The sequence below is a fragment of the Mauremys mutica genome, chromosome 24 (assembly GCF_020497125.1).
Source record: "Mauremys mutica isolate MM-2020 ecotype Southern chromosome 24, ASM2049712v1, whole genome shotgun sequence".
Classification (NCBI taxonomy): Eukaryota; Metazoa; Chordata; order Testudines; family Geoemydidae; genus Mauremys; species Mauremys mutica.
Genome location: NC_059095.1, coordinates 1,529,691 through 1,547,902, shown reverse-complemented (window position 1 = coordinate 1,547,902; position 18,212 = coordinate 1,529,691). Strand labels below are relative to the sequence as shown.

Genomic DNA, 18,212 nt, shown 5'->3' with positions numbered 1-18,212 from the left:
GCTAAGGTTAACGCCATGGAAGGCTTATATGCCATCTTGAAATGAAGGAGGGTGAGGAAAATATAGATTGGCAAAGACCTGCGATGAAAACTAAAGACATTGGTAAGATCAAAGTAGAAATACATTACCCAATGGGAAGCAGGGGAGAAGTTACTCTGAAAGGTTTCTGAATGAGGAGAACCCAAGAGAACCATGCCGTAGGAGAAAACCAAACAAGGGTCTGATGATACCAGTCCCAGAAGCAGCAGGGAGGCATTAAACAATGAGAAATAAGAAAACTCTCAGCCCTAATGGAGCAAATAGGTGTGAAGATATTGAGACAACTGCCTGGTTGCTTCACGAGGTATGAGAAGATGCCTGATGCCTACAGAAAGAACACATTAATACCAATATCTAAGAGAAAAGGAGACGTACAAGGTTGTGGTAACTACTGCAGCATTAAATTCATACACCACAACACAAAGATCTGGGAGAAAGTTATTGATAAGACTACAAAAAGAAATAAAGGTCAGTGACAATCAGTTTGGATTTGTGCCGCACAAGGCAAAAACAGCTGCTATCTTTGCATTAAGATGGCTTGTGGGGGGAAAAAAAAAGACAAAAGAAGAAAACCCTGCATGTGGTGTTCATCGACCGTGAGAAGACTTATGACCACATTCCAAAATAAATCTGGTGGTGCATGAGAATGAAAGATTTCTGAAGAGCATCTCAGACTCATCCAGGACATATACAAAGGTGGTATATTCCCACAGGTAGAAGGCCAAGTGGAGAAACTGAACAGTTTTTAGTACAAGCCTGAATACATCAAGGCTTGGCACGTGTTGCTGCTCAATGCACTTACAGAAAACATCCAGAGAGTGGCACCATGGCCGCAGGCTTTTTGCAGATGTGTTCATGGGGAAGCAAGGGGGAAGTGGAAGATGATTTTGAGATGGAGGTGCACACTTGAAAGAAATGGGCATGACAATCAGCAGCACTAAATTCGTATATGGTCTGTAGATTTGAGGATACTTGCAGAGAGACGAGACGAGACTAAATTTTTGGGGCCAGCCACTCCGAAGGTAGAGAAATTCCAGTACCTGTGTTTGATAGTACAGGATAATGGTGAAATCAAACAAACAAACTTACAAGCAGAACCGGAAAGGCATGGACTAAAAACAGAGAGGAGAATGCCTATCAAACGGACAAGATCTACAAGGCAATAATTAGGCCTTCACTTTATGGGAGGAGGGAGAGCTCAGTGGTTTGAGCATTGGCCTGCTAAACCCAGGGTTGTGAGTTCAATCCTTGAGGAGGCCCATTTAGGGATCTGGGGCAAAAATCTGTCAGGAGATTAGTCCTGCTTTGAGCAGGGGGTTGGACTAGATACCTCCTAAGGTCCCTTCCAATCCTGATATTCTATGATTCTATGATTAAATGCTGGGCACTGAGAGGCAGGGGCAGATCTTGAATACAGTGGAAATGAAAAAGTGTTAAGATGGATGCTTAGAGTCACAAGGATGGACCATGCTCAGAATGAACGAGTCAGGAAGTGGGACAATGGTACCAGCTGTGAAAGAGCTGAGGGAATCCAGGGTTGGATGGTTTGGATGTGTGAAAGGAAGATCAGAAGAGCACATAGAAAACAGGGTGCTAAACTCAGAAGTGGAGGGTCAAAGAAGGGTTGGAAGACCCAAAACGGGACGGACGGACAGCTGGCATACCAACGTCTGATTAGCTGTAGGGTTGCTGAGGCACTGCTTTGAGACAGACTGGAATACAGGAAGACTTGACCGCATATAGATAGGGCTACAGCTAGAAGAAGTAGTTGCAAACTAGTGATCTCCTCTCCAGAGCACTTCCAGTAACCCCAAGTATTTTGAGGAAACTGCTGACATCCTCCATTACCTACTCTTTCACTTGCAGCAAGGGGAAGTCACTTGGACAGTATATGATGAACTCATTAAAAGGCGGTTTCTCATCAACAACCCACAAGAAGAGACCAGTCTGGAAGCACCTAAAAAGGTATGTCACTAGCAGAAGTAATATAGGCAAATGGATAACCTCAAGACACATCTCAGAAAGAGATGTGGATAGAAAGTGACCTAGTGCAAGTAGTTTGAGAAGACTCTAAAGGGAACTTCAAAAGATGGATATGTGTATATGCCATTTTCCCATATAATGGACCATTGCAATGCTCTTCAGAGCTAGTTAAATTTGCTTCCCCTACCTCTGGGGCCTTGGGAATGCACATGGAAGTCCTAGCGGACTCACCATGGCTGACCTAGTAACCCTGACCAGCACTAGGGTTTGCCTGGGCAGGGACAGAAGTGATGTTGCCAATTGCTTCTAGTTTCTTCTGATAACAGATCTGCACTGACTATGCCTATTCACCACCACCACCACTAAGCTCTTATCTTCAGATCTCAAAGTGCTGTACAAGAGGTGGTCAGCATCCATCACAGGGATCTTAGTAATAGCTAGAGATTTTTCCAGCTTACGACGTTCTTCAGGCTGAAAGCAGTTCACTTTCCAGACAACACGTGGTAGCCCTTGCATTCCTCCCCGTGCCTGTGCTGTGTTACCAGAAGAAAAAGGCACTGCTGCCATGGGTTCCTGCAAGAGAGATTTTCACATAGTCGATTGGATCAGTCTGATGAGTGACCCACCCTGTTCTCCTGTCAGGCCAGCAGAACCTGCTTAGATTGACCACAGGCTGGACGCAGGCAGTATTAGCTTGTGTGAAAACACGGAGAGCTGGGATCTTGTGCATAGACAGCTTTTCAGTTCATGTGACTTCGAAACTGGCACTGACAGTGGGGAGGTTCCAGCACCTACGCCTAACCCGCATCCCTGGATTAGCTGTTCGTTAGCACCATCTAGTGGCTTTACCACAACATACAAGCTATCAACACTGTCAGGCTAGGTCTACAGATTCACTGCCCCGCACATAAAGCTCCACCATTCCGCTGCTGCTGGGGCAGCTCCACACGCGGCTGCAGTGGTGGTAGCACTCCCATGGATCGAGGGTGACCAGATGTCCCAATTTTATAGGGACAGTCCCGATTTTTGGTCTTTTTCTTATATAGGCTCCTATTACCCTCCACCTTGTCCCGATTTTTCATACTTGCTGTCTGGTCACCCTACATGGATCAGCTGTAGTGTGTTGACTGCCATGATGTCTAACATTGCTGAGATCAGGCCACAGAGGTAAGAAGGTTGGTGACCTGTCTACGATAATGCTCCCTCAGCTGCTGTGGCTTTAGTCAGAGTCAAGAAGAGAGCTCAGGGCAGGCAAGGCTTAAAGTAGGATCTGCCCATTTGGTCACCCAGAGTCCTCAAAGTTTCCAGCGTTAGCAGTTTGTTTTCAAAGGCACAAGAGGCACTTGGAGTCCATGGTCAATTGGAGGCAGGCATCTAACCAATTGTTTTTGAGTATCTGCAATACCATAGCTCTTCTAACAGGCTATTCAGCCTCCACAGAGGTGTTACTCCAGGACTAGTTTGTCAGATCAAGTGTTCTGAGAAAACCTGACCAACAATTATAGCAAACCAACCACCAACCATAGCAGCTTCTCAGATTTCAGTAAACTCATTGTGAAGAAGTTGCAGCCCAAAGAGCCATATTTAAATTCACTGTGTCTAGTTTTCAGTTGTGCCCGTTTCTTTAATGCATACTTTACAGTATACTCTTATATTCAGCTTAAGCCAAGATCTGTGGTTGATGGGATGAGCTGGAGGTGTGTCTCCTTAGAAGTTTCACACACCACATATTTTGGGATGGTCCTACACTTTAATTTCAGACAGGAGTTAAAAAGGTGACCGACACAAATCCTTTTTTCCCCAGTTTCCTGCCACATTAATGCTTCTGAATTCATTTTGTGAAGCTCTTTGAACCCTGGCAGACAGGGGACATGGCTGGCCTTTACGTATCTTCTCTATAAATATCTGTCTAGATATGCTAGACAGGGCGTCTAATATTACATTCAGTGGCATTCTTTGAGGTGCAGAACGTTATCTAGGTATTTATACTGCACTCACCATGAGAGATTTACAAGAAGATGGGAACTAGCAGGTGCTCAGTGGAGATTAGGTGTATTGGTAGATATAGCTAATAGAGGGGTCAGGGTGTGGTGTTTGTTTAAAGCATTATCCTAGGAAAACTAAGGCAAATAAATTAATCTTACGTTTTGGTCCAAAGATGTGAGATGTGGACATTCCAAACTCGAGGAAGGGAGCTCCAAAAACCTTGGTCAGCTGCCAAAAAAGGTCCATCAAGTCACTGCCTTGTAAATAACAATTCTCCTAATTGAATACATCGCATCAGTTGCATAACTGGATGCAATAACTAGAACCTCTGCCTATTGCTTCCCGGGATCATTAGTCACAGAGTGACGTGTTGCAAGTCTTGGGCTCAGAAGAACTGTGTGACTAGATTTTCTCTGCTAAGATTTCACACTTGCTACTCTTACTGAATTGATCCAGCTGCCAAACCTGTGCAAGAATCTCCATAACACCCCCCCCCCCCGCCAAGGGGAAGGACACCACACTGGCAAGTGGCCACAGGAGACATTTTAATTTTTAGGAAATTGTAAACAAAAGTACACAATTTTTGCTATATCACGTGCCAGAACCATGTTCTAGAGACCCCCAGCTTTATGTCCTATATCACTCCCTTGAAGGCCAATGTAAGTTTTCTGAGAAGTCCTACATGGCGTAGTGCCTAGAACAATGGGGCGCACAGATACTGCTGAATACACACGACAGAATAATACTTCCAAGCACTCTTCCCGGTAACATTGCACAAAAATCTAAGCTCTGCGATGGAAGTTTACAAACAAAGTGATTCCAACCATACAAGAGGCATCTCAGAGAAAGCTCCTGAAGTATTTGTTAAAGAACACGACACGGCAAAGAATCAACTCATTTTATTGACTTTTGCAATGTCAGTTTTAAATTTCCAGTTACAGAGTTCAGGCTAGCAATGGCAAGCTGAAAGTATGTTACTGTTTGGTCATTACAACACAGCCCTTTTGTGACACGCTGGATTGTTTGGTTTTACAAGGCACTGCAAGAAAGTATTGAGAAAAACAGAAGCCCCAACAAATGTATAAAACTGTAGTGCCAATAGTCCTGATAAGCACCCCTGAGAGACTTGGGGGGTGGGAGAGAGGAGAATGTTTATCTGATCACAATTAACAGAGGAGGTTCAAAAGTGCCCATCCTGAAAGGCCGAGTGATGCTGCAAATGCATAAACAAGAGACGTCCGGACAAGAGAACACGATCTGAAGAAATCTGACCAATAATTCAGCCAGCCTGCTGAAGCCCAGTGAACAGTAAGAATGTTGTGTGTGTGCATGCAAGTGCACTTAGTAGCACATACTCGGCTCTCCCTTACTAGGCCTGGATGTGTTCTGGGAAGGTCTTAGGAGCTCAGGTCAATGCAGAGCTTCTATAGAACATCCCCTCAGATAAAGGGGACACTGACAAGTGGTCACTGGTTTCTCCCAGTTACAGGAGTCCAATCTTGCCTCTTCCCTCCACACCTGTGTGCAAATGGCTCATCTATTCCCACTCACCAACAGGCTGCATTCCCAGGGAGCAAAGCCCAAGGAAAGGCACTCTCTGTTTAATCAAAGTTAACCCAGGCATTTCAATAAGCTGGTGCAATACAAGACCTGAGCCGGTATTTAAACAGCCCAGGGTTTAACTTCAGGGCAGTGTAGAGTTTCATTTCCCATATTTAATTCTTGTCTACAGCAAGACACCTCGCATTTCATTTTGTTTTAAAATATTTCTTTAAATAGACATCGTTTCCACATTTCAATAGGGTGAGGAATTAACAATACAGCCCAAGAGTATCCTGTCGGTTTCATTTTTTTGAATATAGCTTTGTTTCTGCTGTGGAGATTCAGTGAAACTGCTGTTTATTTTTACACTGATAAGACATTTATTATGTCAAGCTGCAAATACTGGTTTTGAAAGGAAAAAGGACATTTCTTCACTGCAAAATATTAGGTAGGATTTCTGGTAAATGCAATGCAATACACTCTACAATATATAAAAATGAGCAATTAGGGGCATTTTATGCAAGCTTTTCAATAAAGTTTTGAAAATATAACAAAACCTAGAATAAGTTAAATTGAATGAAGCCCTATCAAACTGCCTCCTGCCCCCCTGGATTTTATGGTAAACCAGCTTTCTACGAACCAGAAGTGAAACCGTCAAAGGCGCTTGGAGGGAAGCTGCTCTATGGAAGCCCATTCGAGAAACACAAATGGATTTAGAGCTATTGTGAATTCAGCTACAACATCCTTGTTGCAGAATGATTCCTAAAACTGAACTCCATATATGAATATACACAAACCTGCCTGTTACTCTCCCTTATGTTACCCCTGGACAGTTGGTTTTTAAACATTACAACTAACTCTTAAGGGAGCTCAATGCTGTATCACAAAAATGCATGGTTAGAAAGATTAAAAACACTTATGCTACAATTTAAAACCGATTCACAGATCACCATTGGGCAGGCGGTGACAGAATACAATCAGGTAGGGGGTTTATTTCGCATAACGGTTCCTCTTTTAAACAAGGCTTTCACCTGCCAGATTAATCGCTCTTTCCCACCTAACCTTTCCCAACCTGGGGTCCAGCCAGGCCTTTGCACTGCGATTTCTTTATACAGTTCATATTATATATATATGCTTGTATGTAACATTTCACTTAATTACACATTCAGACAGTAGGAGGATTATTGGTGTTTTATCACATTTAGGAGATTACAATTTTTTTTAAACTTTTCATTTAAAAAAATACTGTGAGGCTGTGCTACCAGCTGGAAGCCAGGCCTGGAAGCTCCTGGGTTCTTATCCCAGCGGTACCATGGATTCACTGTGTGACAGTGTCCAGGGTACTGTTTGCCAGCTGAGTGAGGCACAAAGAGGTAACACTCTGTGGAAGATCGGGCAGACAAAAAAAAAATACACATCACTGAAGTCTAAATGCTACATTTGGGACAATTTATCGTTCCCTACTTGACTTATTATAAGCCAAGCACTTACAGTACAAATCCTAAGTAGATACAGAGAAGTTGTCATATCAGACCCTGGCATCAGCCAATACCAATGCTTCAGAGGAGAGTGACAACTCTCCGCACTCTGTCATGCCAGGTTGCATGGGGACAAATCCCTTCTCAAGCAGTCAGTTTAAAGGTTAGGATTCTTAGTTTACATGGTACCAGTGATGCTGGCCACAGAGCCAGGCCCGCCAGCAGCAATGAATTGCAAACACTGAGCTGCATAAAGTGGTATTAATTTTTTTCATTCTCAATGTACACCCTTTAATTTCACTAAGTCTTGTCATTTTGAACACTCTCAACCAAGTCCCCTCCTTGTAAAATTGTTCTTTCCAGGCTACATAATTCTAGTCTTTGCAGTCTCATGTCACAATCCTGCTCAATACCTCTACCCATCTTCGGGCTTGGCTACACTACAAATCTGCAGCGGCTCCCAGCGCTGTCCGTTATTCCCCAAAGGCAGCGCTTTGAAGTGCTAAGTGTAGCCACAGCCTTCATTACCTTTTTCAGTCTTTCCAGAGGAGGCAGCCAATGCTGGACAATACTATAGTCTCTCCCCCCCCACCCCCCAATATTTCACTCTCCCTTTTTCAAATGCACTCAAGCACAAATGGCTGCAGAGCCTTGGGTATCTGTCTTCACTAGTACACCCACCATGGCTCCCAAGTCCTTATTTTCAGAGAAGCCTTCGAGTTCAGAGTCAGTCAGTACTTCTCTTCCCTGATTCAATGGATATTACCACGTTTTTATTCAAGCTTAATTTCTCCTGCCACTATGGTCACCAATCCCTGAATGAGTTTGAGCGCATCTGGAGTGTCTCAAAAACCCTCCATAGTTTTTATTAACTGAAACAACTGAGTCTCATCCATAAGTGTCACCAACTCCTTACTTCCCACAAGCTGTGAGTACATAAAGACACCTTGACTAACACAACAAAACCTCCCTAGTTCTCTCCCCCATTCTGCAAACCTGATCTCTCATTAACACAAAATCCACCAATCTCTCTTACCCAGTTTCTCAGCAAAGTGTTAATACAGACTAGGGTGACCAGATGTCCTGATTTTATAGGGACAGTCCCGATTTTTGGGTCTTTTTCTTAAATAGGCTCCTATTAACCCCCCACCCGATTTTTCACATTTGCTGTCTGGTCACCCTAATACAGACAGTGCTGCAATGACTGTTACTAGAATTTCACATACTTTACAAGGTGTACTAGTTATAGGTATCAGAATTTTAACTAACTCAGTTTTTGGGTTTCCACATTTACTTGCTAGTTTGAAAAATTCTGTAGCTGGCAATAGGTCTCCCAGGCAAAGTTCTATTTATTAATGAACTGAGGATGAAGCAGGCAGCAAATATTACACAAGACAGTAACTAAAGTTTAACCATTTTTATGGTGTAATTCCAAACAAAATAGGTCTATATTAGAGAACACACGAGTTAATGAATTTAAATTAAAAAAATCAGCAAAAAACCCAACAAAAGTATTTAATTTAGGTCAGATTTAAATAAAATTAGTTTAATGTCACAATTAAAAAAAATCACTATACAAAAGTTCACTAATAAAACAAGACACCAGCTCTTTAAAGAGGTGATCTCCAACTACTTATTCTCAAAACAAAAGATGATAAAATAAATTATATTTTCTAGCAAATAAAACCAATCCCATGAAGCTTTACAAAAGCAGACTGAGGAAATGCAAACAATTAAAAAAAACACTGCTCACAACAAAGTGAAGCGTATTAGTAGAAATAAGAACTTTGACACTGACATTCAGCGCTCACATCCCACGCTCCCACTCTCAGAAATCAGTGAAGTTTTTCCCCTCAAAGGAGGATTGCGGAAAGGAACCCAAAATGCACTTCTTAAAAGGTGCCTGGCTGGGGAGACTCCACTGACTGAGCAGACTAATCCTGAATCTAGAAGAGGCTTCCCTCCTACCTTCTCTGCTCACAGAACTGTACACGCCTCCTCCTACAGTTCTATACAGTATAATCCATTCTTAAACTTGAGTGGATTCCACTGAGCATGGTGCAGTATCAACACTAGTAGGGGGCTCTGAGGCTGACCATCTGTAAACTCCTTAAGGACTATCTGCACTCAAAGTTACAATTGAACATTCAACAGGAAGATGTTGACAGTGTCCAATTTAGAACTGGAAACATTGACCAAAATGAGATGTAAAACTGGCCTACGATCCAGAGGATCAGAGCTGCTAGACTTCCTTTACTGAATTAGGAGGAATGTTCAGCAGACAGATGGCCCACACAAGATGAACCAATAAAAGTTCTGCAGACAAGCTGAGCTTTAGCGTCTCTGTTTAGGGGCAGCCTCACCTGTGACTTTCTGAGGACATACACTACAAGGAATATGTGGTTGTTGATCTGCAGCCCTTTATGAGACCACCCGATGGGAGTTTCGACTCTATGGTCACTCTATCTCACTCAGCTGTGGAGCTCCGCTTCCATTTTGTTCATAGCCAGGAATCTTTTTAAAGTGGAAATTAAATGGTTTCAGAAATTATGTAAAAGTCAGCTGCTGTATTTAATGGAACATATATTTCTCTTTTTTGAAGAGGTTCAGCAGTTAAGATGCACTTTGATGATCAGAACCTGCTTACCAATTAAAGGGAAAGCCACAAGATCATTACCTCCACTATTTGCAAAAATGAGTAAAATCACCAATATTTAAACAAAATATTAAATATAATAAATTACTAAACAGGAAATTGTGATCTGACCTGCCTGCTGAAAGCCTGACAAAGAAGCGATACTCTGCACTGAATGCACAGGAGAGACTGTACATTGACTTTTAAAGCAAGTTCTATCAATCAGAAAAGCTGTGAAGAAAACATGGCGATATTTCCACAGAAAACCAATCTTAAGTAACCCAAAAGTATATCTGAACATCTCTATGCACTAGCTTCCCAAGCAAAAGAGTTGCCTTAACAAAACTGCGGAAGTCTCCAACCTCTCTCATGCATTCAAATGTTAAGTGGTATTTTCTTTGTCACTGAACTTCCTGGTGGGAAGTAGCAGTAAAGTGGCAGCTCTCATTGAGAGATACTATAGGAGAATCATTTATAATTAGAGAACTTAAAACAAACAGTTATAGATATTTCTAACAGGTTTCAAAACGTAGTTTAATATCTATTTTAGTAAAAGTATTAGAACTAGTCACATAAGTTCTTATTTAAATGGCTCCCTAAAAAGACATGCTAGCTAGTACCAATTTAACTGTTACTTTTGTTGTGGCATTACGTACCTTTCACTTACAACACAATTTAGAGTCAAGGTCACATACTACTAGTTCAAAGACCTTTTTGAATCTTGGCTAGAACACTAGACCTATCTTTCCAAGTGCTGCATTTGGAAAGTCTGCAGAGCAAGCAGACCTAGCCTCAATGTTACGAATGAGATCATCTCACCAAACAGAGGGCACGTGGAGGCCACCCAGAAATGCCCCCTTTGAGTGAAATTTTAAAATACAAGTCTCAGTTTATACATGGTGAGAAGCGCTTTCTTAAAAACTTCTAGAATGGGACCAGGCCCACAACACCGGAAAGTTTTGCTGCCCAAGAGGAGGCTGCAGCTAGAATGGGGGCATGTACTTGCCCCTGATGCGTCATGCCCCCTACAATTGGTTTTGAGACTAGAATGGACCAGTCAGAAATGTGCATGTTTGCTACCACTGGGGTGAGTGACCCCAGCAGAGAACCCTGGGTCCTGATTTTCCTAGTGTAGATGGATCAGAATTGGTTTGCACTGGTGTAGGTAATGGCCAGAAAGGCAAGGCAGTGCAGAATCAGACTCTTTTTCTCCTGGCTGTAGGCCACTAGAGGAGCTCTGTTACCTTTGCTGGGAACCGAGACACAGGACTGGAAATCAAAGCTGCAGGAGAGTCTCTTTGCAGCAGGAACGTGTGTGCGTGCGTGTACACAGCACCTAACCCAGTGGCGCCCCACAGATAATAATGGAAGCCGTGGTACCTTCTGGTCATTCCTTCCTGGTGCCCCAGGAGTGCCTTAGGAGAAGGACAAGCACAGAGCTCAGCACAGAGTAAACAAGATCATTGCAACTCTGGGTCTGCAGCGAGGGTGGCATTGGGTCGGGCTGAGTGCCTGCTAGCTGTGGGGCGGAGTTGCCTTTCATTCACATTTTGGCATATTTAGGTCTATAATAAACCAAGATGGTGTAACTGAATATTTAATTTAGGGCTTGTCTACATGGCACACTAAAGCACTCTAGAGGGTGTGACTTGTAAAGCACGGTAACGTGCTGTGCATGAGTTCAGTGTTGAAGCAGGATTCTATCAACGTGCACTAGGAACCTGTTAGAGCGTACCAGCAGGGTCTTCAAGGGACAGCTGGAGCACAAGCCGCTAGAGCGCTTTGTCGCACTGTGCGGACAAGTCCTTAGATGTTACTCTTCCTTCAATCCCTAAACAGAACAAACATTTACAATAAAAAAAAGAAGAGTGCCGAGTTGTTTTTAAGGTACAAGGGCAGGGTAAGCTCTAGCATTGAGGTTCTGGAAAAAGAGACCCCTGTGGAAACAGTGGTCACTAGCAAAGCTTTTCGAACCGCTGTAAGTTTTATTTTATACACATATGAAACAATGTGTTTCGTAAAGGAGGTATATGGTTAATCTGAGCAAGGAAGGTGGTATTAAGAGCACAATAAAAATCATTTTTCAGAAATGTTTGGTGCAGGTTGGGTGTCTCCCACATACAAAAAGCCATCTCCTCTTTGTACCTCAAGTACTCCCCAACATGAGAAATCAAAACCATGTACCCCTTCTGTTTGCAGCACTATTAAAGTCTTAACAGGAGTCCACACTAATGCACTGGTATTTTAGGACTGGCAAAAAAAGATTCAGTGCCCCTCTAAAACAATTATAAATGACTCCCCATCCCAAACAAGAACTGTTTAAAGCCCAAATAAGCTCAGTCTTCTATGCCAACTGCTTATAGCTATAATTTTACATTAAAACCTTTTTTTTTTTAAATCAGCAAATCTTTTAAACTAAGGACTTTAATCAGAAGATGGTATTATCGATTCCCTGCACACAAACTCTGATTCCAGGTGTAAACCTTTCCATCTGCACTGTATTAGACTGCTCAATAGCTGTCACTTGATTTACAGATATCCTCTGTAGAAAACACAGCACACATTTTTCAGCCACTTTAGGAAATAAGTAGTTGCAGGTGGTTTAAAAGAAAGACTTGAAATCCTTTCTTGTTTCAGATGAAATTCACAGGAAGAGAAGAATGTCACAGAATTGCTGGAAGTGGAATTAACTTTCATTCTGAAGTCTCTGATTCTTTTTCTGTGCATTTCAGACAGGCTGCTTCCCCAGTACTTAGTAGCGGGGAGTATTTTGGAAGTGCAACAGTGGTAGGAGTTTTGCTCAGCTTCAGTGTTCATGGCGACAATTGATTTTGCCTTCAGAATGCTCCAAACCATCAAGCATTTCTTCTATGATAGCCTGTAGTGCCCGGCCCAGCTGCTCTGCAGTATATGGTTTTCCCAGTGGAGGCACATGAACAAACGCAGACCTGCCATGGCTCTGGTATAAGGAAGTATAGTAAGTGAAATCACAGAGATATCTGTAATTAAAAAAAGTTTATTTAGTGAAAAGCAACAAGTACTGTGAGCAAACTGATACGAATAAAATGGAATGTGGGAAGCCCAGCACCAATGGCTTCTGCTAATTAGAACTGGAAAGCTGTTACAGAAGAGAAAAGAATGGTTAAATTAATCCTGTATTGGTCTCAGTTATTGTCTCTGCAGCAGCCAAACAGGTTTCAGAGCTTCTCAGATCATTCTCATGCCAGCTGTTCTAAAGCACCAAACAACTTCTCCCCAGACAGGAAAAACATCACTTTTGTAGCAGCTTTACCTAAAGAATATTAAGGAGATGGGCTTTATTAGGATAGTGGGAGGTCACAAGACCCAACTCTCCGCTGTCCTACACCATGCGTAGTTACTTACAGTTGTGCAGAATGGGTTACAATGGTATCAACTGAGACAGACACACATGGAAATAAGGCAGGCCCAAGAGGCATAGTTGATTGCTAACCTTCAGTGTTACACTTTAGATCCAAGTAATAATTTCATAGAAAGGGTTAAAGCATTCCTCTGCTCTGCAGACAATCTGTTCCTAAGCATTTCTGTGGTCTCAGAGTTCTACTTTACACAACTGATAGACATGAGAAAAATTAGCACATTTCTAATTAAGGAAGACAAAAGTGCCCGCAAGCGCTTCAGTCTAGTGTATTTATCTTGTCGACACTCCTGGGCGGCAGGGCCGTGGTACAGACAGACTAAGGGACTTGCCTAAGGTCACGTGGGAAGCCTGTGGCAGAAGAGGGTACTGAACACAGATCTCACAAATTCCAGGCTAGGGCCCTACACTCCGGAGTCCAGACCATCCCTATCTTTGGAACACTTTTAAAGGGGGGGGGGGAGAAGAGAGGGGGAGAGAAAGCATGCAAACATTGAAGAATTTATAGCTTTGCCTTCTGTAAGGAACGCTGAAGTGGAAAATATCAAAATGCAGATAAAGATACAGCTGCAGATATTTCAGAAAGTCATTTCAAACAAGTATTTCAGAAGTTCTCTGAATATATTTTGTTAAAATGAAGGAGTTATTTTTGCTATTCTGGGAAAAAAAAGTCATGACAATGTTTAACAGTAAAGCAAAACCACATGATAGCTGTTTCTGCTGCAGCCAGATTGCATTTTTTGGTTTAACCCCGTTTCAGAAACTCTACTCCCACAATAAGAACACTGTGATCATTATCTAAGTGGCCTTCCAGGAAACACAAGGTAAGTGCCCCAATACATCCCACAGTCATAAAAAACAGCGGTGATAAGAGCCTGTGGCTGCATGCAACTTGTCTGGCTACTACAACATTTTAATGCGTCTCAGTTCCAGCCCAGGGGCTGTGTGTGGTCTGTGAATGGTGGATAATTTTCTGGCATAAACCTAGTGGTAGCAACAACTGTTGCAAGATCTCCAGATAATGAAAAAGAAACTAACAAGAATGTTTAACACAACAATAGAAAACGAGTCCAGTTCTGATGCTTCAGACAAAAACTGTTCAAACGGAGTTATGGTTGAGAGCACATATCAGTATTTTACCCCAAATTAAAAACAGTGATGTTTCAATTATATACCTAGGAAATTCACAGTTAAGGTTAAAACTTAAAATGCAGACACATTCAGAAATGGAAATACAGTTACAATCTTAATACAGAACAATCTTATCTCTATCTTCTAGTGACACCATGCAATAACCACAGGCCTAGGAGTATGACATTCTCTTTATGGTCTCAGATAAAATTAAATTCATTTTAAAAAAGACAAATTAGGAGTTCTTTCCCCACCCCCACTCCCTGTGTGAAGGGATGGAAGCGCTGACCCCATTAAAAGTGAGAGGCCCAGGAACTCTGTCATCCCCATTAGTTTAGCACAAATGGAACGTACACCACTGATCACTATGATCCCATACCTGCCGGCATCCTTGGATATAGTAACCGTGACATCAAGTCCCAGCGTTGAGACTCTCCTGCAAACTGCATCCATGTCAATAATCGAATCGATGCATTCTGGGCCACCTTCTACACAACACTGAGAGCCTGGACAGAAACGGCAGTTGTCCAAGCCTTTGTATCCTACGTTATGCCCACATTTTTCCAAGGTTACGGTTGTGGCCATACCTGATACACCCACATGAACCACCAACTGCAAAGAAAAAAAAACAAAAATTAGAGCTAGCTAAAATTAGGGTGGTGGAAGGGAAGAGGAGAGAGGGAAGACAGTAACCCCGGGGGCATTCTAATGCTATGCTGATGGGGCCACATTAAAACCTAGAGAGTTCCAGTAGAACCTCAGAGTTGCAAATACCAGAGTGGCGAACTGACCAGTCAACCACACACTTCGTTTGAAACCGGAAGTATGTAATCAGGCCCCCAAATACAGTACTGGGCTAAATGTTAACTACTAAAGACAAAAAACCAAAAACCCCAGAACATTTAAAAAAAAAGATTTGACAAAGAAAGGAAACTGTTTCTGTGCTTGCTTCATTTAAATTAAAATGGTTAAAAGCAGCATTTGAAACTTTACTGTGCAGAAGAAAAAGTGGTATTAAGTCAATGTTCAGATGTAAACTTTTGAAAGAACCATAATGTTGTGTTCGGAGTTATGACAACCTCTGTTCACGAGGTGTTTGTAACTCTGAGGTTCTACCGTAGTTCATAAGCCAACGAAGGCTTGGGTCCAATGTGAAACAATTCCACTTGTGTCTGTCTAGCTCCTAGTGAGAGTTTTATTTCATGCCAGGCAAGAGGAAGGTTGGCATGAATGGCAGAATATGCTCAGGAGAAGCTTGCTCCTGGAAGAGCCAAGATGGCACAGATTAGTCCTGAGGTGCCTAGCCCTAGCCAGCCCTTTTCAATGCCAGCCCAGCAAACGCATCTGATGGGCAGGGCTCTCTATTTTGAGATGTAGAATTCTTCAAACAAAAGTGATGCTTTGGAAACGATGGACTATCCAAAGGCCTCTGTATTGACTTTATAAATGTTCTAGGTATCTTTATGGGCTGCCTAGTGATGGCATTCCTGGCTAAATGGGTAAGATATAGGAAGTTTCCTAAAGCAACAAAGTACTGGGGTGTAATTAATGAAAATTCCCAATGCTGAAACAGAGCAGGTGGTAACGCTTGTGGCATTTCGTCTCCTGGGAAATAGCACTCCGACTGCTTTGAGTTGGTTCAAGGGCCTAACAGAGAAAGGACTTGGAGCTGTGCAGGATGTCAGCTCTGGCCTGGGCAGAGGGCCACAGACACTACTTGCGAACTGACAGGCATGAAGGTATGTCCAACAGAATCAGGTCCTGTGGGAGGACCGGCAGTATTTTAGAATCTACTAGGCCTTCCATGTGAAAGATGGGTGATCACCTGGTAGGGCAGGCATGCATATAACCGGTTTGTTTTTCAAATGTGTTTTCTCCAAAATGATTTCGTTCTGAACAAACAGTACTTGGCTTTATGAAAGCTGGCTAATCACTGGATAGCTTTGTCATTGCCCTTGAGAGAATGGAACTGCAAGTGATGAGCTGAAGTCAGATCTGTGGAGGTGATTAATGAATTGCAAGGATCTGCAGCCCATGAGCAGATTGCAGGATTCCGCCCTGAGAACAGTGACGGCTTGAGACCAAAGCAGGCCACCCTCGAGGAGGCCATGTAGACATCAATGGTGCAGGGATTCGGGAACCGACACTACTAACCAAGACTCTAGTTATTTTAAGTTGCATAATTGTCCAAATTCACAAGTTTCTGTCAAAAGGAAAGATCTGTCATATCATCAACATTTTAATCATACATCAGAAGTTTGACTTTGCATTAGGAGCATCAGCCCATGGTTGTAAGGATCCGTCAGTTTACTATCATCTGTTCCATCTTGCTTTGCATTTTACTCACTTGTGGACTGTGTTTTTTCCACAATGCGGGAATTAGTCTTTGTACTGTTTGGTATTCAACTGGGATTTCATATACATACAGATCCACACCATCTCCCAAGCCCAGCTTCTCCAGCTCCTAAGAACAGGAAAAAAAGTAAATATCAAGATATCAGACACTTATGCTGGAAAGTCTATTGCTGGGCCAGCCTTCGAGCGTGCTTTATGCTATCCTGCAGGAGAGAACTGAGACTGGCTTCCTTGCCTCTGGACAGATGGGGATTGGAAACCTCATGGTGGTTCTCCTACCAAGTTATAGTGAGACAAAAGAAATGACATTTCTATTCCTCCTCTGCTGGCCATTTGTAGAAGTGACGCAGCATTCCCGAGCAAGCCTTGCACCTGCCCTGGGGAGAGGCTCTCTCCATAGCAGTTAGCTGGGCAGGGGGAAAGCAATCATAACTGAGCTCAAGGGACAGTGAGAAAAAGATTATCTTTACATAAACCATATCAAAAATCCACGGATAGGACCTTTCATCATACAGATTCTGACCTATGCAGAAAGTTAAATTCCTTAAACCTGGAAAGGTTGCAGAGTGCCTCGCATCAAAAAAATAACCATGTCTGTGCCATTTTTCTTAGCTATATTATTTTCAAGAATTTGTAATGACATCTTGCTTCTTTCAAGTGGTTTGTATTATACATGGAAAGCACCACAGATAATTCTATTCACAGAATAAGTCTTTCTGGTCACCCTAGATAGGAAGAAAGAATATGCAAGTTTTCATGCTTGCCTGCATGTAAAAAGGTCAGCAACTCTCATCTCTAGCTAAAAGTAGCAGCAGGCAGATTGCCTTTTTGTTAATCTTTATAGGGAATTACAAAACAACTCATATGGAAAACTGAAGCAGCATCAGCACAGATCACTCAATATATTTGTGGGTTATTACTTTTACTTTGGCAGGATCAAAAATACAGCCCTAAACTCTAAAATGGAAAAGGAGTTTCATTTGATGGCTTTACCTATACTGTACCATCCAGCATATCTGTACTTAATTTTGCAACAGCGACTTTTAATTTCTGATTCAAATACTGCAATAAGTCACTTCCTCTTTTAAAAATAATGACTAAAAGAGTCCCCTCTATTTTAAATATTTGGACACAATGTATTTCAGCTGAACAAATATATAGCATCACATTTTTTCCTACACAAAAGTGAAAGTGGCAGTTCTGTGGCATGCTTAACACTAGCTAAAATGATGCTGTGTTGAAGTAGAGACTGTTCCGTTAAAGAGAAGATAGCTAGCTAGGAAATATAGCCTGCTGCACTGGAAAGCAGTGTCCCGAGCCATCAGAGCAAGACAAACAGAAAACTTAGAGCATTGTGGCTAAATGCAACGGGAACTAGTTTCCCAGATGATTAAATTAAATATTATATAACACAAATGGGAAACTGGTCACTTTGTGTAGTAGGATTAGACGCATAAATCCCTATGCAACAACAGAGAATATACCCTTTAGGAGCATTTAAAAATAAAATCTTGGAGTATAAGACACATGGAGCCACATGCTGACATTCAACACTTGAAGGAAACAATGATCATTTACTTTAGGATTTCAGGTATGTCTCTTTCCCCCAGCCCACTAAGCGAGAGCTGTAAAACACACATCCCACGGGCGCCTAACCAATCAGTAC

The 18,212-nt window shown here is 42.3% G+C and overlaps 1 protein-coding gene across 6 annotated transcripts in view; it reads right to left on the bottom strand.

Moving 5' to 3' along the window:
* Nucleotides 1–4,540: 4,540 nt before the first annotated feature.
* The window catches only part of PGPEP1 (pyroglutamyl-peptidase I), a 29,717-nt gene continuing 16,045 nt past the window's right edge, over nt 4,541–18,212 (bottom strand). For 5 of the 6 annotated variants that reach the window (XM_044998438.1, XM_044998437.1, XM_044998432.1 and 2 more), the window contains 3 exons: nt 16,539–16,655; nt 14,571–14,803; nt 4,541–12,662 (listed from right to left, as the gene is read on the bottom strand). In XM_044998438.1, the coding sequence (XP_044854373.1) occupies nt 12,470–12,662; nt 14,571–14,776 (399 nt within the window). In that variant the 5' untranslated portion in view covers nt 14,777–14,803; nt 16,539–16,655 and the 3' untranslated portion in view covers nt 4,541–12,469. The remainder of the gene's footprint in view (nt 12,663–14,570; nt 14,804–16,538; nt 16,656–18,212) is intronic. The other variant, XM_044998433.1, reaches the window with a different exon arrangement.